Source organism: Hippoglossus hippoglossus, chromosome 9 (assembly GCF_009819705.1).
Source record: "Hippoglossus hippoglossus isolate fHipHip1 chromosome 9, fHipHip1.pri, whole genome shotgun sequence".
In the NCBI taxonomy this organism is placed as follows: Eukaryota; Metazoa; Chordata; class Actinopteri; order Pleuronectiformes; family Pleuronectidae; genus Hippoglossus; species Hippoglossus hippoglossus.
This window is the reverse complement of record NC_047159.1, coordinates 7,933,843-7,955,841: the sequence shown is the minus strand read 5'-3', so window position 1 is coordinate 7,955,841 and position 21,999 is coordinate 7,933,843. Positions and strand designations below refer to the sequence as shown.

The 21,999-nt window shown below is 41.4% G+C and overlaps 1 protein-coding gene across 4 annotated transcripts in view; it reads right to left on the bottom strand.

Moving 5' to 3' along the window:
* Positions 1-161: 161 nt before the first annotated feature.
* rasgrf2b (Ras protein-specific guanine nucleotide-releasing factor 2b) overlaps positions 162-21,999 on the bottom strand; it is a 39,857-nt gene continuing 18,019 nt past the window's right edge. Inside the window, exons 4-29 of one of the 4 annotated variants that reach the window (XM_034596023.1) lie at positions 19,903-19,992; positions 19,623-19,759; positions 18,641-18,757; positions 18,466-18,545; positions 17,089-17,282; positions 16,874-16,983; positions 16,657-16,775; positions 15,641-15,801; positions 15,492-15,558; positions 14,760-14,896; positions 13,501-13,583; positions 12,583-12,831; positions 11,338-11,430; positions 9,549-10,036; positions 7,054-7,179; positions 6,296-6,385; positions 5,287-5,393; positions 3,520-3,632; positions 3,345-3,405; positions 2,620-2,723; positions 1,775-1,859; positions 1,482-1,679; positions 1,022-1,101; positions 799-916; positions 648-716; positions 162-353 (exon numbers count right to left, since the gene is read on the bottom strand). In XM_034596023.1, the coding sequence (XP_034451914.1) occupies positions 261-353; positions 648-716; positions 799-916; positions 1,022-1,101; positions 1,482-1,679; positions 1,775-1,859; positions 2,620-2,723; positions 3,345-3,405; positions 3,520-3,632; positions 5,287-5,393; positions 6,296-6,385; positions 7,054-7,179; positions 9,549-10,036; positions 11,338-11,430; positions 12,583-12,831; positions 13,501-13,583; positions 14,760-14,896; positions 15,492-15,558; positions 15,641-15,801; positions 16,657-16,775; positions 16,874-16,983; positions 17,089-17,282; positions 18,466-18,545; positions 18,641-18,757; positions 19,623-19,759; positions 19,903-19,992 (3,369 nt within the window). In that variant the 3' untranslated portion in view covers positions 162-260. The remainder of the gene's footprint in view (positions 354-647; positions 717-798; positions 917-1,021; positions 1,102-1,481; positions 1,680-1,774; positions 1,860-2,619; positions 2,724-3,344; positions 3,406-3,519; positions 3,633-5,286; positions 5,394-6,295; positions 6,386-7,053; positions 7,180-9,548; positions 10,037-11,337; positions 11,431-12,582; positions 12,832-13,500; positions 13,584-14,759; positions 14,897-15,491; positions 15,559-15,640; positions 15,802-16,656; positions 16,776-16,873; positions 16,984-17,088; positions 17,283-18,465; positions 18,546-18,640; positions 18,758-19,622; positions 19,760-19,902; positions 19,993-21,999) is intronic. The other 3 variants (XM_034596024.1, XM_034596025.1, XM_034596026.1) reach the window with 3 other exon arrangements.

Below are 21,999 nucleotides of genomic sequence, written 5' to 3'. Positions count from 1 at the left end.
TTGATGACAATCAGCCCGACGCTTCAAAACCTCTCGCAAAGTTGGAGGCCTTGCCCCGACTGTCCTCACACTTGACGCTTAAGAAATCTCTCACATCATCAGTCTCTTGTTTTCCTTTTTCAGCGTCGCTCTCAAAAAACGTCCTGGTTTCCTCTTTTTATTGATGAGATTATGTGGGCGTGTTGCCCTCTGGGGGGGGGGGGGGGGGGGGGCGGTTGCAGGTTTCCGCAGGCTCCCTCTTGGCCACAAACAGCCGCAGCTCAGGCAGGAAGTCTGGGCTCGATCTTCAGCGAGAGGTCATAGAGAGTGTCTTCATCCATGATCAGAGTCTTATCCAGAAGGTACTGGGTCACCTGGACACATGACACGGAACGAGGTGAGCGTTTGAAAATGAGCAACCAGTTTTATGTGATTTTCACTTAACGAGTGAGAAGTATATTTTCATATAAATATATATATTTTTAAAGTCCTACAAATTAGAAGGTCTTAATTTTGTAGCATAATTTCTTTAGCTTTATCTCAGTTTTAATGTTTTTGATCCATTTACATTGTAAAACACATGCTAACAGGTATTTAAACTAACGACATGTATTATTCATTATTCTCTAAACGTACAATACATTCAGTGACGTGATACAGACGAGTACCTTGACTTGAAGCTCTATTCTGTACGGCGTCTGCTGGAACTGTCGGATCTCTCTGATGATGTGGGAAATCTAAAGAAAAAATGGAATCGACAATTAGTTCAGGATGATTGTGCACATGAATTAAATCTCCTTTATGGATGTTTGTGCCTACCATCCTCATTTTGGAGAAGTTAACGAGGCCTTCCTCAGTGAAATTGGGCGTTCCCTCCTCAATAAAGGCGAGGTCTGTCAGATACATTCCCAGATATGGTACACATGGAGGGTTGCAACTGCAGGAAGACATAAAGAAAATAAAAACACTCATTCCTTTTCATTTATTTCTTTATTTGTGATATCTATGATGATATAATTTGAAATCATGTGCAAAATCTGACTTTTTCAGGGTTTCCCTCAGGTTTTTGAACCTCCCCTCCGATGACACGGTCTTCTGCAGTTTGTCCATCAGGGCTTTAGTCTGAGAAAGATCACAAATACGCATTTAATATCATTTTAAACAAGATTGGCTGCATTAACTCCAGATCCCATTATTCTTAATAAAAGATGATAATAATAAAATGACAAAATTGAATTTGGCTCAGCTCTGAAGAGGGAGAACGGCTCGGTTGGATGATTATGGCCTTAATTGATTTAGTGTTCATGAGAATCAAACGAGAAGCAGACATGACAGGTAAAGGCTTTTTTCTTCTTCCATAAACTGCGTCATTCTACCACAGGAGACGTTCATTTGTAGATGTTAGAGACAAAAGATTGTCTCTGCTGAGGAAAAACTCCACCGACAACCTGTTTTCTGCTTTTTCTATGTGGATTTCAGAGAGGATGATGGTGTTACTCCACCTGTTTGCTGATTTTGGCCCAGGTCTTCTTCAAACGGTAGATGGCGCTGCGATTAAGCGCAGAGGTGATCTCCAGCACTCCGTTGTAGTTGTTGAGGCAGCGGCAGATGTCGGCCACAGCGACCCACTTCTCTATGGAGTTGGCCCTTGAGCCCACATCGGTGTGGGTCATAATCTGTGACGCCACCAGGTTGCTCATCTTCACAAAGGGAAAGAGGAGATGGGGTAGAAGGGTTACGTGCTGGATACTGACTGTGGTGTCAGGAACTAAACTGGGCTTAAAGACAAGCTCACGTCATTGAAGTGTTGGCTGGTTTTCATGATGTAAGGCGTCCTGTCCGTCTTATCAACCTTCATCCAGCCCTGACCGAGGAATTCCCTTAACGAGAGGGGAGACAGAAACACATCATGAGACTGAATGAGATCACACTCTCTAAAATATAATCTCACATTAGCCTGTGAATTAAAGATTTTATCACATTTTGACATAATTAAGCACCGTGAGTAAAGAAAAATGGTGTCTAGTTAAGAATTCAATAACTTAGTGGTGACTGGTTGCAACCTGGAACTTGTATTTCTATCTATTCAAAATATAAAGTTTCGAGAAACTATAAAGCAGATTTGCTTGTAGTTGTAATTATTTAAAAGCTATATTTTCTGATTCTTTTAAATGGTTTTATAAATCATATACTGAGCTGGATAATCTGTTTTAGTTCACAGATTAAAATAAAATTAGATAACCTTTTAATATTTGCAATATATGAAATAGCTTCTAAAAATACATGAAATGAAATCATTAAATGAAAAATACAAAGGAGAAACTATCTAACATTCAATTGCAGGTGTTATAGATGTTCCACAAAGTTGATTGAAGGGAGAAACCAACATCACAGCAATGTCTATATCTTATAAGTCATGGTAAATTCAATATTAAGATAAAATCTTCTTATTTCCAATTGAAAACTAACTTTGTGAAAGTTGTTTATTTAAAAGTTTGCTTTGTTGTTCTTCTCAAACCCCTGTGATGCTGCCACGGGGGAAACTGAGGTGATTAACTGGTCCCGTAAAAAGTTTCCTAAATGGATTTATTTTTGTTTTGGTGCAGATCACAGTGTGAGAGCATCATGGGAGAAACTGACTCATAGGGGATGCTCCTGAAGACAATGTGATCCAGCAGAGTGATCTGTTCAGCCAGCTCCATCGCCGAGAGCGACTCGAAACACTCTGCCTTCGGACAGTCCGCCTAAACACACACACACACACACACACACACACACACACACACACACACACACACACACACACACACACACACACACACACACACACACACACACACACACACACACACACAGAGAAAAGCAGTCATAAACAAATATCCACACCACAACACCAACATAAATAACAAGGAGATATAAATATCTAATAAAGAGGTTGACTACGATGAATATGTTTCATGACATCTGACAGTCCCCTGGAGATGGTCACAGTATTTACCCCCGTCTGTCTGCAGGCGAGGAGCGTGTGCACTGACAGATGCTTTTCACTTCTTACAGACGCATCGTGTTTCTGTTTGAGCCACAACATTATGTGGGGAAGTGTGTATTAAAGTGTAAATACATTAGGGAGGATGTGGTCTCATAAAACCAAGTAATCCCATCGAGAGACGCATAAATATTCGGATTAAACGCCGTATCAGACAGTGACTCCGCAGTAACATGAGGTTTATGTGATGCAGCGAAAGGAAGAACTTCTCTATAAATCCAACAGAATATTAACCGGCTATTCATAAAGTCCTAATAAGATGAACTCAATGACTTGCTAAAAAGTTATTAGAAGATTTTATGTGCTGCAGTTTTTTCACCATCTGTAAGATGTCCTCTATCCTCAGCTGGGCGTCGTCCTGCTCGTCTTGAGAAAGGGCACTACAAGTAAAAATAGAACAGGATAGAAGCTGATATTTTATGAAATTTAAACAATAAAATAAAAACAATATACACACTTATATATGTTAGTGTGTGTATATGTGTGTGCTGCACCTTAGTATGTTGGCAGTGGCTTTCCTCTCCTGCGGCAGAAGGTCTTGGTCTCTGAGCACCTCCTCCAGGAGGCAGATCACCGACATCTTCAGCTCCCCATTCATCTCAAAGTCCTGCACACACAAAGGAACTTCTAGATTTAAAAGAACTCTCATAAACATATAGTCAATGGGTTCCCCAGCTTCATCTCAACACGCCAAAAATAGCATGATAGATAGATAGATAGATAGATAGATAGATAGATAGATAGATAGATAGATAGATACTTTATCAATACCGAGGGAAATTTCAAGCTGCACCAACTTTCACACACGCATAAATATCAGTCCCCTAAGCTACCAGATTATTTTCATCGAGACCCATGAATTATTCTGTGAAAAAACTGTGTAAATATCAAAAAACAAAGCCTTAAAGAAAGTGATAAAAAAGATTCATGAATCTGCCCCTTTATCTGGATTCGCAACTAAGTTTAAAGGGTGCTTCCCTGATCCGCATTGCATCTATGCACCAAGTTTCATGGTGAACTTCCCAGGAGTTTGGGGGTAATCTTGCAAGCAAACAAACAAACAAACAACCAAACAAACAAACAGACAGCGATGAAAACAACCTCCTTGGTGGAGTTTATTAGTTACGTAACTATATTTCATACCTTATTTTAATGACGTTTATTGGCATGTTGGACATTTTAGAAACGTTGGCAATGTGTGTATTTAATTGTTTAAACAATCTGTGATTGTGGATGAAGAACGACATGAAGCTTTACCAACTTGCCTGAACTTTTGGTAACTACTTCGTTTAGCTGATGTGTTGCACCGACACCATAACAAAGAGAAGTGGGTGGATAACGTTTCCCATCACGACTTCTGCTGCGTAGGTCATTAAAGTGAACCACAAGGCAAAAGCTGTCTCTGTGCTTTTACTTTACTTACCCACGTAAAAAAAAAAAAAGAGTTGGAATAAAAATAATTATGTTGGTTACAGGGAACCAACTGAAAACCAATTAGGAAGGTGGGACCTCTAACAGATACAAGACAAACTCAAACCATTATATTACAACAGTGCTAAATTACAGATGGTTGCATTCCTTTTCCCTCTCTCTGCATTAGTGACTCTCTCTTGTCTCCTGTCTGATCAATCCGCGCTCTATAATCCTTCACAGTCACAGCTACATAATCCCTCACGCCTCCTCCACTCCTCTTCCTCAGCCTCGTCAATCCTCCTCATCAATCCTCCTCATCTTTTCCTCCTCTTTTCCCCTTTCCTTTCCTCCCTCCTCAGTTTAACTCCTGTTCAAAGGTCAGTTTTAACAAGCTCTTGGTTCTCTCGCCTGTAGTATATGTGTGCGTCCGTGCACGCCCGTGTGTTAATAAGCTCGCTAACACCGGCCTGTCATCCCAGCGTTTTGTATTATTGGAGAAAAATACATAAAATAGATCAATGCAGTTAGACTGGACGGACCTCTATGCTGGGACTCAGGCAATTACCTTGATACTCTATTCATTAGAGGCAACACTGGCTGTTTAGAAGAAGAGTGGGTAGGTGGGCCGAGGCGGGCTTCGGTCATCCAGTTGACACGGCAACAATAAGCGGTGCGTGTTTGTGTGCACGGGGCTGTTTACATGCTCAAGTGAGAGCACTGGAGCAGAGAGAGAACGCATCAGACTCCCACTTTAATGAGACCACAGACTCACAGATCACCCCAGAAAAACAGGGGACACCACACACACACGCGCGCACACACACACAGAGAGGTGGGTGCAGACAGACCTGTGAGTGTTTGGAGACCCAGTGGCGCAGCACGTTGAGAACTCGGTTGGTCGCAGCTCGGCGGATGATGAACTCTTTATCACAAGTTCGCTCGGAGTTGGTGAACGCTGGGATAGAAGAGGAAATTTAGAGTCGGAGAGAATTTGTTATTATTGTGTGATATGTTATAAAACTTATGAAACGGTTTAATGAAAGTATTTTAAACTTTTACAGAAGTAGTAGTTTATTCATCAAAATATACTCAACTTTTAAAAGTATGTATTCTGAAAAAAGCTCCCTTTTAATACTATACCACTACTACTACAACTATGAATAATAATTAAAAAAATAATAAAAATAAATAAATAAATAATAATAATAATAATAATGATAATGATAATGATAATGATAATGATAATGATAATGATAATGATAATAATAACAACATTAATAATAAATTATATTTCACTTTGCATTTCTAAACACCCGTGGATACTTTACAATATGTCATACATAAACATATCTTAGAGGGGTTTTTTTTCAGATTACGAGATCATTTATCTAACATCTTTTTTAACAATTCTAGAAAAACTAAAGTAAAGCTGTTTAATTGGTTTTCATAAAACTGGCCTGTGTGGTAACAGGATGTCAATGTATTTATTTTAGCTGATGCTATGAAGTGTAATTTAATTTTTTTTAGGGTTTCAGGTTGTTCAGAAATTACTCACTCACTGTTTTAAAGGGTCATTTACCCACAATGAGATCCTGATAATCCACAGATTGTTTAGTTAAAGTTGGTCTATATTGTTACTTCAATGAACTACTTAATATTGCATCAATCTAATGTATATAATCCACATATGTTCAGCTTTAATTACCATCAATCACAGTTTGCTTTACACAGCACATGTGTTTTTTCAAACTGAATTATTAATTGTGTGTGTGTGTGTGTGTGTGTGTGTGTGTGTGTGTGTGTGTGTGTGTGTGTGTGTGTGTGTGTGTGTGTGTGTGTGTGTGTGTGTTTGTACACCTGGTGGTGTGCCATGTCCTGCTGCGGCTGTAGCGATGGCGAAGGCAGAGGCAGGAGAGACTGCGCAGCGTGAGTTCTCCCCTGACTGGACTACAGAGACACCAGCACTTATTTATTATCAAGACCAACAAAACTGTTTTTTTACCACTGTTGTTATTATTATCATAATTAATATTTAGGTGTGAGAGCACATTTGAAAATAAATAACCTTTCATTCTGACGTATTGAAACTTAAATACAATGGCCACAAATTTAAATTATATAATTGTGTATTGTGATTTGTTTTTAACCTTAATGCCGGGTTGCCTAATATATCAAATCAAATTATTTTTTCATAGCAACCACAGTTGGCAAAAAGGCCGACAGGGTAAGTTAGTATTCATAGAAACGAACTATAAAAAGGTAAAGTAATAATCTGCTCTGTGAATTACAGGTTTTGTGGAGCACTGTGAATTTTTTTAATTAACCTATTCACAATTTATGAAACTCCCAATCATCAACCTGGTTATTCTTATCACAAACATGTTGCAGATGATTAATATACTTCTACTTATTGGAAATGTTTCCAACAACAACACAGGAATACTTATTCTGATTAAAACTGTTACCACAGAAAAAGCTGTCCTTCACACTGGATAGACTCTCTTTAAAGCAGTGAGGAACCCTTAGGCCTTCACAGAAGACCAGACATTGTTGTTTGTATTTAATTTAACTTAATAATTATTCTCCTATCAACTTGAGAAAGGAAACGCTCTCACCTCCCGGCTGCCTGTAGCGGAGGTGTCGAGGGGTTGAAGGAGAGCGACATGGAGACAGGTCTCCTGCTTCGCTGCTCTGAGGAGACTCTGGGATGATTTTCTCCAGTGACGCTGACTCCAGCACAGCTAGACAGAGGAAGAGGAGAGGGACAAGAATAAGGAAGATGAAGATGATGATGATGATGATGATGATGATGATGATGATGATGATGATGACTTTTGGTTATTATGGTCACTACAATTAAGTTCACAGCTACGTAGAGATCAATCATTGTAACTTAAAGATAACATCACAAATTGTATGTGTGTGCGTGTGTGTATTCATATAACATGCCTACATGCAGAAATCTGTGTTCGTTCACTCTAACAGATAAACACTCAGAGTGCTTTCACCCACCAACACCCAACAGTCCCCTAAATTCAATCAAGCTGCACCAGATTTCACTCACTCATAAATATCAGTGCCCTAAATGTGCCAATTCAAAATCAGGATCAATGAATTACTCGCTGGGAAATCTGAGAAAATCTCAAAAAACTCTTTATCTCACAATCTTACAATAATTTTTTTTTAAAACCAGGATCATGCCCATTGTCCGGATCAAAAATATAATGGGTTCTTTCTTGGCTCATGTTTCAACTTTCCACTAAGTTTCACGGAAACTTTCGTGTAATCCTGCTGACAAACAAACAAATCATCGGAGAAGCATAACCTTAAAACACAGAGACCAATAATACGAGAGAGTCTTTTAGCAGAGAATCAATCTATTCCTTCATCTGGTGTTTTGATGGCACATTAATGAGGTACAACTGGGTTGAGGTTTAGTGACTGTGAAGGTCCTGGCCGACAGTGTGACTCAAATCATTATCACGTTGGTTGAACCATTCGTCGACTCCTAAATAAGAAGCATTCACTACTTTTCTATGCTTATTTATTCAGGGTTTTCCTTGAATTTGTCACCCATTCATTTTTATATCTGGCTCTTAGCACAGTAAACAGCACAGGGTACATGATTACCTGGAGCCCTACTATAAATGTAAATGGTCTGTATTTACATAGCACTTTTCTAGTCTTGATGAACACTCAAAGCGCCATTCACCCGTTCACACACACACATTCATACAGTGCGTCTACGTGCAGGACTTTCTCTATGGGTCGGGGTAAATGTGCATGTATCATGTTTCGATCCAAGTGTGTTAATTTAGAAATAAAATATAAGTTTCAGTAAAAAAAGAAAATTCGTTTGGATGCAACTTGAAAGGTTCAGAAAGACTCAATATTTAAAAAATGGAGTCCTCTGCAAATCACAGCAACGATTCTCGAAAGTTTGGCGAAAACAGAAAAACGAGATCAGCAGAAAAACAGTAGGACGTGCAAATAGGTTTATGTGCATATAGATAATAAACTACCGCAAATACTCTGATGACAAGAAACTGAGACTGCGAAGAGGAGGTACGGGTGCTAACGGGTCTCCTAGTGAACGTTAGCAGCTGTCACACATGAACGCACTCAGCCATACGCGCGCACACACACACACACACATATACTGCAAACGCGTGCACATGCTAATGAGGGTCTAACTGCAGCTTATCCTTGCTGTACTGCTCCAGATGCCCTGACAGACTCCCCCCCCGGTCTGGGAGGCTGTTTGACACCACTATTAGAATATCTGAGCGCGCGTGGTGGGAAGTCGACTCGGCTGACACAAGCACACAAATGCACAGAGATAATGATGCCCCACCAGGCGTCGGCCCTGATGGGGAACACTTCACACTGAGTCGTTTGATGACTGACCTCCAGCTCTTTTTGTGTGGATGTCCAGTCAGGCTCTATATGTAGAAGTTCAGTAATAGAAATTATATATATTGTATATAGCTACAGAGCGAACTGCATTCACTGTCAAGCTGTGCATGGTGAGAAGCTGAGCACAGCACAGAAGCACAGTGGGATAGATGAATAATCTGCCAATGCTTCCCGATTCTATAAATGTGTGTTCCAGCTCTTAAACATATGATACGTTCATTCATCTTTATTTCAGGTGACCATGTCCAGATAATTCGAAACAGCTCATTATTTCTGTTGCTTTCATAGATACCCATCACCACGAGAACATCCACAGTGCACTATTTATTCAGACTGGAAATATCGTTTTATCTGGGGTGGCACGGTGGTGCAGGCCCCTCACAGCAAATCCCAGTTTAGACATGGTGTTTCTGTGTGGGGTTTGCATGTTCTCCCCATTTCTGTGTGGGTCCTGCGATACACTGGCGACGTGTCCAGGGTGCACCCCACCTGTCCCCCAGTGACCTCTAAGGAATAAGTGGTCTGGATGGATGGATGTTTTTTCTGACCCTCAGGTGTCTAACTTCTAGCCTTGCTGCATTTATGACATCACTATTGAGTGTGGTTAGAGGTATAAAAGAAACTCATGTCTGATCATATTTAAAATAAAACAGATTTGAAACCAGAGAGGGACACAAGAGACAGTGTAACCTACCTCTGCGGATGCTCCTTCGCAGTTTCCCACCGAAAGGGTCGACCCGTGGCACCTCCTCTCCGTCTGCGGTCGGGGAGGGACTCTGGTCCGGAGACGACGGAATGGGCGGAACTTGGTCTTGCGGCGACTTGGAGTTGTTTGGCGGAGGAGAGGTGGAGGAGGGAGGTGGAGGAGGAGAGGAGGTGGTTGGGGTCAGGGTCAGAGGCGTCGGGGTCTGCGGGGTGTGGGCAGACGTAGGGCTACTGGCAGCAGACTGGGAAGTGGTGTGGTTGGAGTTTGACAGAGGACTGGTGAGGTCGAGGCCTCCCACCCTGGCTGTGATGGGGGAGTGGAGGGAGAGCTTTCGTGTTCTGACCGGGGAGGAGGTGCGGGACGGGATGGACAGAGGAGGAGGAGAGGAGAACTTGCGGCAAAGACGAGGAGATTTGTCGTTTGTGTGCTCACCACTTCTGTTATTCTGATTGGTGGCAAAGAACAGCTCCAAGGACCTGAAAGACGGGGTGGGGGGGGGGTTGGGCAGGTTAGTAAAAAAGAGGATGTTTGGAAACGCAATAAAGAGAGAGTTAAGGGAAATTGAGAAAAGGATGAAAAGGAAATGCTGCAGCAACAACCCTACAAGACCTTGGTAATTTCTAATTTCTACTCTAAAAGGCTTATTATCAATGCAAATAGATTTTAAAAATAGTTTCCATGCAATAGAGATCAATGTTTGGTTTAGGGTCAAATTAACATGAGATAGAGTGTGTTCAGAATTCATAAAGGAGAGAAGTGAACAGTGTCACTGCTCAGAGTCAAATGTGCAGAGCTACATCAAGGGAAGAGTAATCATGCATCGATCAACACAGCCATCGTTTATTCACATAAGCCCGTTATTCAGCAGGAGATAGAAAAACAAATTGCATCCCAGTCTGAAAGAGAAGGGAAGGAAGAGAGGAGGGTAGATGAAAGAAAATCACACGAAGGCAGAGGAGAGGAATGCTTTGGAAAAAACTTTGTAGCAAGCGGAGGAAGCAAGCACCAGAGTAAAAGTGAATAGAAGGATACAAAGCAGAGGAGGAATGACAGAAAGTATCAATATGGATACGAAGGGGAAAACCAGCCTCGAGGAAGCGATGCTCCGGTGAGAAAACATGCTACAGACCAGCTGCAGGTTGAAGACAACAAAAGGTTTCCCCGTCTCCCATTCATGTATCATCAACTTAACAAGGTTCAAACTGCTGTAATTACAAGCCCTGTGAGTGAAAGATGGATTAAAAGTCAAAGTAAGGAGGGAGAAAATCATGCATCAGTATCAGACCAAGACCAGAGGAGAGAAAGAGCAGGCAGGAAGAGAAGGAAAGAGACAGTAAGGCTACATCCATACTGCCACATCTTAATCCCTGTCCACACTAACACGTCTGCATATCAGGTGACCGCTCACGTACACTGGACATGCGTGTGCCGGTGTACGCAGGAATTGATCCAATAATAACTTGTCTCCTGTGCAAAATGCTGAATTTTACTGCACATGAGCTGTTAGCAAAGACAACAGTTGTAGTTGAAACCTAGTTGTCATGGTTTCCAAACATCTACGTTTCTGCCCCTCCAGACTAAAACGCATCCCCGGGGTTTTCAAACTAAAACAGGGGCCAGCGGCGTTTCCTAACTTCTCCGTTTTTTAGCGGCTCTAAAACTACAGAGCAGTGTGGACGCCGGGCGTATCTGTAGCAGAGTTGATGCGTTTCCAAATGAAAACGTGGTAGTGTGGATGTAGCATAAGAAAGAGGACAGAGAGAGAGGAGTTGGTTACTTGGACTGATCCATGGTTATCTTCTTGATCTTCAGACTGTAGTCAGGACAGATGGATGAGATGGACAGACGGTCAAATGAGTGGTACTGCGCCCTGTAGTTGGAGAGGACACGAAGAGATGGATGACACAGAGTAAAAGGATTAGACGGATGGATGTGATGATTGGATCGAGATGTGGAAAAAGACAGAAGGAGATACACGTCGGAAATGGAAAGCGGTTGGAAGGACGATGATGGAGGGACGATAAATGAGTTTCTTGGAAGAGGAGACGTGTGTTTAAGGAGAAGGGGAAGCAGCTCGTTAGTCAAATATCGACATATATTGACAACGTGGGAGAGAAATCTGGTCCAAAAACAATGCAGCAAGATATTTTAACGAGATTTCTTTGATTTGAACAAAGATTTTATCAGGTTTTTATCACCTCTGGCTTTGAACTAGCAAATTTGGCAAGACAGCGGGGTGAGGGAGAGCCTCTCAGTTTTGGTTGAGTTTGTGACGACAAACACGATGCATCGGGGGAAGCATCCAAAAGGCAAATTCTCTCCTGGCAATGGCAAAGGAGTCAATCACTTTTTTTAGCTGGTTTACCCGAGTTTAAAAAACCCTTGTATACCTTCTAATTTGGGTGTAAAATGAAAAAGGGGTACGGGGAAAGGTATGCAAATCTTATGCAGGTAAAAGTTTAAGAAAGGGGAGTTTGGCCACACGTCCTGCACCCATCTGGTCCCTGGATCCTTCCATCCTGAAGCCACAGGTCACGGTGAGTTAGACGATGCATTCAAACCTGAGAGAAACTCCTCATCCGACACACAATAGAATCCCTATGACTGTGCCAGAAACTTTGTTGAAGCATCTGTTCTGCTGGCGTCCACACACACACGCCAGTGTGTATTTCAGCCAGTATGTATTTAACCTTGTGGACAGAGGTGGGAGCTGCTTCCTGAGTCCAAAACACAGACACACATCTGACCACCTCAGGGGAGCTAAGAAACCGATCTCAGAACACTTACATAATGCTAAAACACATTTTGTGTGTGTGTGTTTGTGTGTGTCGAAGCACAAAATCATACCAACACAAATACACACTCGTACTAAATTGGCATTGATGAATGTGCACACGCTCATCGACAGAACCCAGACGAATCTGAGTTAGATTCCATGAAAACCTGTGACATTAAGCTCTGTGATTTCTGTCTGCAATGCTTCTGCCCTTTTCTGTGTTTGTGTGTGAATGCTGTGAATGACCTGATAGGAATGGAGGAAAAGGGCTTCTTGTAGATGTCGGCCAGCTTGTCCATGACCACCGTCGCGGTGGTGAAGATCCTGTACGTGTGCAGGAAGGTGTTGAGGAAGTCTATTGAGAGGAAGCGCAGGTCCGTCAGCCTCTCCAGCAGCCGGTCCACGCTGGCGTAACGGATCTGGGGGACCTTGCAGGAGTTGAGCGTCTTGCTGAAGCAAATGTCAACATCATCTTTATGGAGACGCACATCGGATCTGATGGATACACACGGTCACACGTACACACACACACACATAACCGAGCATGGGTGACTGTTGAACAAAGCAGGGCTCAAACAAAAATAGCCAAGTAAAATAGAGAAATAATACAAAACCCACATATTTCAAAGAAGGAGGCTGAAAATAGGAGTGGATACCAATGAATACTGTCAAGCATAAATAAATAGAAAACAAAACTGCACACACAGTTCCAAATTTACTGTACAACAACAACACTTTGTCACCAGGGTAGATAGGCTACATTAAGTTCGGCAAAACCGGCATGAAGAGATGGGCGTTCCTCTTCACACACACACAATCATACTCTACAACACCGTCGGGAATGAAAAATAAAATACTACACTGGTTTTTCTCATGTCACTCTATTTATATCACTTGCACTATTTCTTAAGGAAATAAATCACAACATCTCCTTATACTTATGTACCAGTCTTTTACTTGCTCGTGCAATCATCCTGTGCCACTGCATTTTACCCAATAACATTTCTATACAAACCACTTCTACAGTGAAATGTGTATATTATGTACAACTCTGCATTTTTTGTTTACATTTTATATTTCTATTCTCTTGTCTACTTCATTCTGACTCGCCTGCTGCTGAAACAACTGAATTTCCCCCTTTTTTTTATCTTATCTTGTACTTACTTGATCATATGAGGCACAGTGACTTTGGAGTTCTCCTCAAACACACTGGTCATCAGGCCATTACAGCGAATGTTATCGATACACTGCAAACACAGAGAGAAGAGGAGGATAAATAATGAGGAGAGATAGTTTTTAAAGCAGCGGACGGGTGGAAGAAACCGAGGACCTTTGAAAAAAACCACCAAAGAACAAGCAACAGACATCTCAGAGCAATTTGAACAGGGGATTTTCAGTTGCTGCAGAAGGAAAGGTTCACAGCGGTGGAGCCATGACTTTGAAGAAATGCTCGCCCTTTGTTTTTCAGTATGGCGCTCAGAACAGCCAGTATAGGCCCTGGAGAGAAGATCTGAGAGACCTACTGGATGTATATGGATGGAGATGAATCCTAAACCTCATGGGAAGCATAATATGAAGAAAGAATAGTGTGTGTGATGTGTCATTCTACAGGCTCTGGCAAACTGAAATTCAAATTGAGATTGAAATTACTCCTTGTGTAGAAGCATCTGTGTGTATCGTGCACATATACAGTATCACATCCAGAGAGCAACCAAGAGTGGTAAGAGCAGCATATAACTGTAAAAGTAATAAATAATCAATCAATGGTGTTAGAATTAATATTACTAATTACCATTGATGAAGGCACAAAGCTTGACATGGTTCTGAATGGGTTTGATCTGTATCTTCGGCCTGAGGGTTACTATATCTGTGTCTTTGGATATTTGCATTCCTTTTATTTTTATAAAGTCAGGCAGCAGCATTTATAGATGTTACATTTACAGACATGAGATCTGTGATATTTCTTAGTTGTAAAATGACACAAAGCTCAATGATTTAATGTGGTAATTGAAATGCATTTCCCGAATAAAGATGACAGGGATTTAAATGTGTCCGTACTTCTGAGGAAAGCAACCTAACACTTGAGCTATATTCTTTATTCGTGCTCCTTTAAAAAAAAATGCAGAACCCAGTTTTGAAATAATTTCAACCGTCTGATTGATGAGGAAAAAGTGTGTGAGCTGTCAGAGCATCTTTTTGTCCGATGAGAATGAATCCAGTGTGACATGCTTGTATGATGCCACTCTGTTTGTGAAGAAGTGAGGCGGTGAGCTGAACCCGCCCCTGGAGAGCTGCACCCGTGTCTGTGTTTACTTATCACTAAGCCTCCTCAATGCCCAGAGGAGACATGCTTTCGCTATTTGCAGGTTCTTGTTAGTCTGTGTTGGTCTGGGTGTGTGTTGGTGTGACTCCCGGCGTGTTACCTGGCTAATATCGCTGGTCCACGCCGCCTTCTCCTGACGTGATGGCGCCAGTAACACCACGGTGAATGAAGCAGATTCTGATGGTTCCACTACGAGCTTAAAGTCCAGCTGACCAAACACCTGACCGCCAGCTTTAGCTGTTTGATAGAGGAGGAAGGAGATTTTTACAGTGCAACAGAAAACCTCATGATGATAACAGTAAAACACACACACACACACACACACACACACACACACACACACACACACACACACACACACACACACACACACACACACACACTCAGGGTTAATTAAGCAGACCTGCTATCTCCATTCTCTGCACCCCTGAGGCTTAAGTGTAAAGGTGTGTGTTAAAGGCATGTGTGCATATGCATGTGATTTTCTTGTGTTTGTGTCTGTGTGTGTGTGTGTGTGTGTGTGTGTGTGTGTGTGTGTGTGTGTGTGTGTGTGTGTGTGTGTGTGTGTGTGTGTGTGTTTCATCAATCTCCCCATTTGCAAAATGAATCCTCTGAGAAAAAATAATGGATCTGTGATGTTAAAAGATCAAAACCTGACATTTAAAGGGGTGAGCATCTGATATTTAAATGGAAGTAATTTCCGGACACTTATTGTCTGACACCTAATTAACCTCCTTGAGCGGTGAAGAGCCTACATGAGCCAATAAGAGCTGCCTGTGTGTCAACCATTGTGAACGTGCACTGCTTCACACTGTAGCTGTAGTAAACTTACACTCCTCATCACTGGCGTCTGGTTCCTCTATAAGCGTGCAGTCGATGAGGGACAAAACTCCTCCTTGCTGCAAAAAGAAAAGAGAAAATATGCTGCTTATTGGCATTTTGGAAAAAAGTTGAAATTTTAAGTGCTGAAGGTTTTCTCACCTTGAGAAGGTGCAGCTTTCCCCCAGAGCTTCGTGTGCAGACCAGGAAGTGTTTGGTAAAGAGGAAACACTGCCTCTCCCCTTCCTTCTTCAGGGAGAGGGAACCCAAACGGACCTTACTCAACTTGCCTCGCTCCACTGACGGCAGCTGGATCAGAGAGCCTGAAGAGCAGGAGGGGCACAGGATTACGTTACATTTCATTAAGATGACACTAAGCTGAGGATGGGTTTACAACGTTGTTTGCAGTGGCCCAAACAGGAAAATGTAAAAAAATATTAAAATACTTCTGGACCCCTGCACACATGCATCTGTCCATTTTAGGTCACTAAAACTGGCAGATTTACTGGCAAAGTAATGTTTCATCTTGAAAGAATAAAACAGTCAGGATCAGTAGATGCACTTTCAAAGCTGGTTTCTCCATCTCCTGTCACAGCAGGAAAATCACAATCCGCTCTCCTGTGTAGTCGAAGGGTAACTTGACATGTTTCACTCAATGATGATCAATAATGCATAATGTGAAATATTGCATTGATCTGAATCTGTTTCTCCTTAGTGTAGTAATAAGAATATATCTTGTCAGTGCAGATATGAATCTAGTGCATTTCTCTATTTTATTAGTTAAGAGTTTATATGAGTCTCTAACCACTTGTTGCTTCAGTATAAGCAAATGAAATACAGCTTATGCAGTGAATCACACAAAATCTGTTGCAACGCCTTGTTTGATATTTGATACAAATCCATTAAGACTTTTATAGATGCATCTTTTTAATATATATTATCCGAGCTGATCTTAAACTTGTCAGAAAGTTCTCATTAAACAGCCAAACCAATTTGTAGAACCACATTTTTAAGATGCAAGATGACAGACAGTAAAATCTCCCCCTCGTAAAACCATTACAGCAGCTAATGTAATACTGAGCTCCATCACGGTCTCAGTTCTCAGATTACAAGTTGAATGTTAGAGTGAACCTCCAGAGATTTGCTGTGAGCTGAGCTGTGAGCAGACGGAGGCTCACCCTGCCGGACGAAGGTCTGGCTGGTGTCCAGCAGGATGTCACAGCCCTCCACTATCATCCGCTCTATGGCCAGGTTCTTCCTGATGTTCTCTGTGTCGCTCACCTCGTCATGCATCACTCTGGAAACACACACACACACACACACATACTAGTTAGATCCGATTTCAACACAAAGATGTATCAGGGAAGTAGATTATTCTGAAAACCAGATACACACCTGGACAGTTCCTCTAACTTGGACTTGGCGAATTCCAGACTCTTTCGCTCCACGTGCTCATGAGGTGTGTGAGCCAGTAACTCATGCAGGGTGATGATGTAGCGGGGAATCTGACAGGTGGGAAGAGCAATATGACAATATATGCAAACTTTATAAAAGACATTTGCATTAGTTTTGTTTGAGAAAACCAATGTATGTTGGTGCCCAAGTTCTACCTGGAACATGGGATATGTGAGGAAGGTCTCAAGCATCCTTCCCTCACAGGCGGCGTTGGACTCGTACTGTTTCAGCAGCTTGTCAAAGTCTCTGTTCTGCTTACAGTTGGCCAGGACCTGCAGGCTGTACTGATGGTTCCTTACGAACTCCTGGTAGATGTTCAGCATGGGCAGCAGGATGTCGAATAGGTCGGCTGGAGACAAACACACACACACACACAAACAGGACTGTGTAAACATCTGAGGCTTTTTAGATTCGTATCCATCAGGGAGACGTCCACAAACTCATTCTGCAGCATGACAATGACCCTAAACATACAACCAGAGCCATAAAGCACTGTCTTCAGAGACAGCTGGTAGATCCCAGATCTCCACATCATGGAGTCAGTCACGTGACGAGATGGAAGATACAGAGATGGAGAGAATCCACAGAACCACTGTAGCCAGTTCTCCAAGATGCTTGGAACCACCTACCTGCCAAACTGGGGAATCATCTGTTGATACAGTTTTAGCGATTTTCCCCGCATTCCATAACCAAGTTGCTAACCATTATACAACCAGCTTATGTTCCAGCTAAGTAACAGAAACCTAAATCTAAAAAAACATTTAAAATCTCATGTAATGATGCTTATGACTAAAAATCCAGATTTTTTAGACTATCTGAACAAAGGTCAGAAAAGGATGGCAACTTTGAAATATGTAATAAAGGTATATAGGAAGGAAGTTTATTGGTATAGTGACGTCAAACATGATGCACTGGGAGAAAAAAACCCTGAGCAGGTTCAAACCTAATTTGAACATTTATGTGACATTGTGAAATAGCATCCAATGTAGCTGATGCTATTTTCTAATTCACTGCAGAGAACCAAATGATTAGATCACGAGGGTTTTTAAAGGCCACACCCTCAAAAGAATGAAAAGATCAAAATCATTCTGTTGGTCAAAAATCAGCGTTCAGCATCGGCCCCGAGGCGCGGAGTCAGATAAGGACACTGTGTTTAATCAGTGGACCAGTTTCCTCTTACGAACTGGTCACACGTAATTTGCTGTGACGTCTTTCAGCGGTCCGTCTCCTAGGTGATGCTTATCTGTCGAAGGCACTTCTGTTTTCGGGGGAAGAATCATGGGATGCCTTCTGGTCTGAGCAGTCATTGTTCACCAAGACAATAAATGTGTGTGTTGCAGACTGAGATAGGAAAATGTGTGTGTGTGTGTGTGTGTGTGTGTGTCTCAAGGCTGACATTTGAATGAGACAAACTGGATGTGGAGGACCACTGAAAACCTGACCTTGATGTCACTGAGTGGATGCAGAGCAAACAGTGTGTATTGTGAGTATTTGTGTGTTTGTGTATTGTGTGAAGTCAAGTAACAGCTTACCCAGCACCAGAGTTGGCCAGTTGGCTATCCTCGCCTTTAGGCCTTGATGGAAAATCTCATGTAGGAACATGATGGTTTCACTGAACACAAAAAATGTATTAACAAATTGACAAAAGAGGTTTTAATGTTTTGCATAATAAACTCTGTGATGTTTATACAAATATACCGAACACACCTGTTGAGGAAGATGCTGCTGACATCATCGTGGCAGATTGGTGGTTTCTTGGAGCTGGCAGCCATCCTCAGAGGTCTTAGGAAAAAGTTGACCAGTATGAAGAGCTGGTGGACGTACCTGTCATCACACACACACACACACACACACACACACACACACACACACACACACACACACACACACACACACACACACACACACAAAGAGAGAGAGAGAGAGAGAGAAGCCCACATCTGTATCAACTGGATATTACCTGGAAAATGGGTGTTTAGACAACATTGCAGAAAATCAGAACTCCTTTAATAATGTTCCGCAACGTCGATGTAAATATTTAATAATGAGGTATTGTTCCTATAATATTGTACATAAACTATAACATACCTTAAATGTCATTTTACAGTTATATGATACAATTAAAACAAATGTTTTTTCGATCTGTTATAGAGATTAATGGATATTTAGGCTTATACTTATTGTATTTACACATTGAACATACATGACACGTTCTTCCTCAACTTTTTTAAGTAAAAATATTCTAAAATAAAAATACTTTTATATAAAGGAGAAATGTTGGAAATACATTATTTAAAAAAAAATGATTGAAATTTTATATAAATCATCAATATATACGATACAAGGTGAGAATAAAACTTTGAAAGATAAAATACGGGATATGAACGTCTCTTCTTGCTGCTTGTGAAATCAAAGACCTGACAAATTTAGTAACTTCATTACAATCGTGCAAAAATCCTGCAATTCCAATATTGTAATAATACGATCGTGTGCACCGAATTGTCTGGACTGGTCTCATACAACATGCACAGATCTGTCGGCTCGTTGTGTTTCTCACACAACACTACTGGACAGTACTTTAACACAATGTGAATCCTTTCCTGAGCCACAGTCAGAGCAACTAAGATAACATCACGTATCGCAAAACTCACCAAGAGAGACAACATTTCTGTGGTGGCTGATAACTTACTCTGTCTCTGCCTCCACCATGTTGAAGACGATCTGGTTCCTCTTCCTCATGCTCTCGGCATGAGGGGAGCAGATGTAATCTTGAACGATGATCTTCCACTTCCTCCGACAGAGCCAGCCCCGCATGAAGCTTTGCACCTGTGGAGATACGGATAAGGAAGCATGGAGCAAACATGGCCCAGCAACATGCTACTGAAAACAAAATGCAGTTTACAGCAACCACAAATACATGAAACCTAGATTCTCTCTGAGTCTGAAGGTGGAGAAAAAGATTGATTTACCTTCTTGATCTTTTTGATGTCCGGGTCTTCGTTTTCATGTTGGATGTGGTAAGGCCGCATTCGCTCCTTGGTTTTGTTCAGAGCTACAATCTTTGAAGAGGAATTCAAACAAACAAACAATCTGAGCAAAATGTGGATGACTAAATGTGGGAACAAAATCACACAAAATAAACTTAGACTTTCTCATCTTTGACAATCTGGCGTCTTCATTCAGAAACGGAAATGGCAGAGAAGGAGAAGCTGCTAATAGTTCTTGACAATGAGCAAATTAGGGTCAATACGTGCCCGATCACCGTTCTAAAGAAAAACTGTAACCCGCTGCTTAATATGTTCTATTTCTATTCTATTTAAATGTATGGGAACACTTTTAAAACACTTAATCTATCTTATTATGTCAATCATTTTTACAGCCATGAAGTGTCCTCAGAGAGCAGAGTCAGATTTACCTTAAGATACAATTACTTGCTGCGTATAAGAAATTACCGCAATATGATTGTATGCCTCCGCCTACCAGTGCAGTTTCCGTGTACATATTTCTCCATACCTTTTTTCAAAACTCATTTAAGGTCAACCAAAATCTACTCAGTTTATCTTTGAGTCCAATTGAACATTTGCACCAAATTTGAAGACATTCCCTCAAGCTGATCTTCAGATATCATGTTCATGAAAAACACTGTGACCTTGACCTTTGGCTACCAAAATGAATTCCATGTTCAAGAGAATAATTCACTCGAGCTTTACAGAGATATCGCAGTGAGGTCACAGAGGTCAGATCATGTTCAAGAAAAACATAGACATTCTTTGTGAGGCCACCTTGACCTTGACCTTTGGCTACGAAAGTGAGTTAATCCTTGACTCCAAGTAAATGTTTGTGCCAAATGTGAAAGTATAAAAAAATTCTTGAAATATTGCGTTCACAGGAATGGGACGGACGAACGGACGGACAACCTGAAAACATAATGCCTCCGGCCACTGGCTGTCGCAGGCGTGGAGGCAAACAAACCAACTGCTACACCTGCATCATAGAATAAACCTCAAAATAATATAAAAAAGTGGGTAAAACAATCTAATTCCACATTATGAAGCTAATAATAGACAACACCGCTTCTCTTTAAAAAGCTGTGATGAATTTCCAACGTAGCTGGTGAGAGGTTTTACTTGGCAGCGTTTTCCTCTGAGCAGAAATAACCTCAGCAGCGGTGAAGTCTGGCTCTGGCTCTGCTCTGTATTACTTTAACCTTATGGCTGTTGACAACACCAGCTTTTCACACAATGAGGAAAAAACAAGCCAAACGTTTTCATCTTCATTTTCTCCTTCACTAGCGCCATCATCATGAGTGGCAGCAGAGAGGAACCAGTCTGCCAAGTGTTGACAGTAACAGTGGCTAGTTGTTTTAAATATTCATAAACACAGAGCGACACACACGCAAACAAACAAACAAAACGAGAGTGTATTTTAATGAGACGGATCAGCGGCCCCACAAAGTCTAATCCTTATTTCATGAGCAGCACCATTACACCGGCAGATGTTTCCTAATGTAAAATGTCATTCGTTAGCATTTTCATTATAAAGCAGGCCAATGAGACGCGATGGCAGCGTTTAGCATCCAGAAGAATCTGCCACACTTGTTGCTCCGAGGGAGAATTACAACTAAAAGCAGCATAACCAGCTAATCCATGCAACATTCCTCCCAAAGACAGAAATATAGTGTATTTAAGCAAAAAACAGTCGATACAGAATTTGAAATGACAGTGGGGGTGTGAATTATGGAGATGTTAGCAGCTGGTCGGGTAAATGGCGTCCCCTGGGGCCAAGAGCTGAGCAGAGCAGAATTACATTGCAATCAAACACCGAACTCTGCGTTGCCCTCTGCCCATCTCTCCGGCACATGATGAAGAATGTGCAGAGGAGCAACAACAACCCAACCAATCAATGAAAACCCCCAATTAGCAATTACAGTTTAAAAAACAATGTGAAGTTTTGTGTTATTTTAGTGGTCCATAAATTCTGGATGTAGTTTCTTAGATTTCTAGAATATTGTCGTAATATTAAAAGTATAACATAACGATCCAAAATCTCAATTACAAATCTGTAAG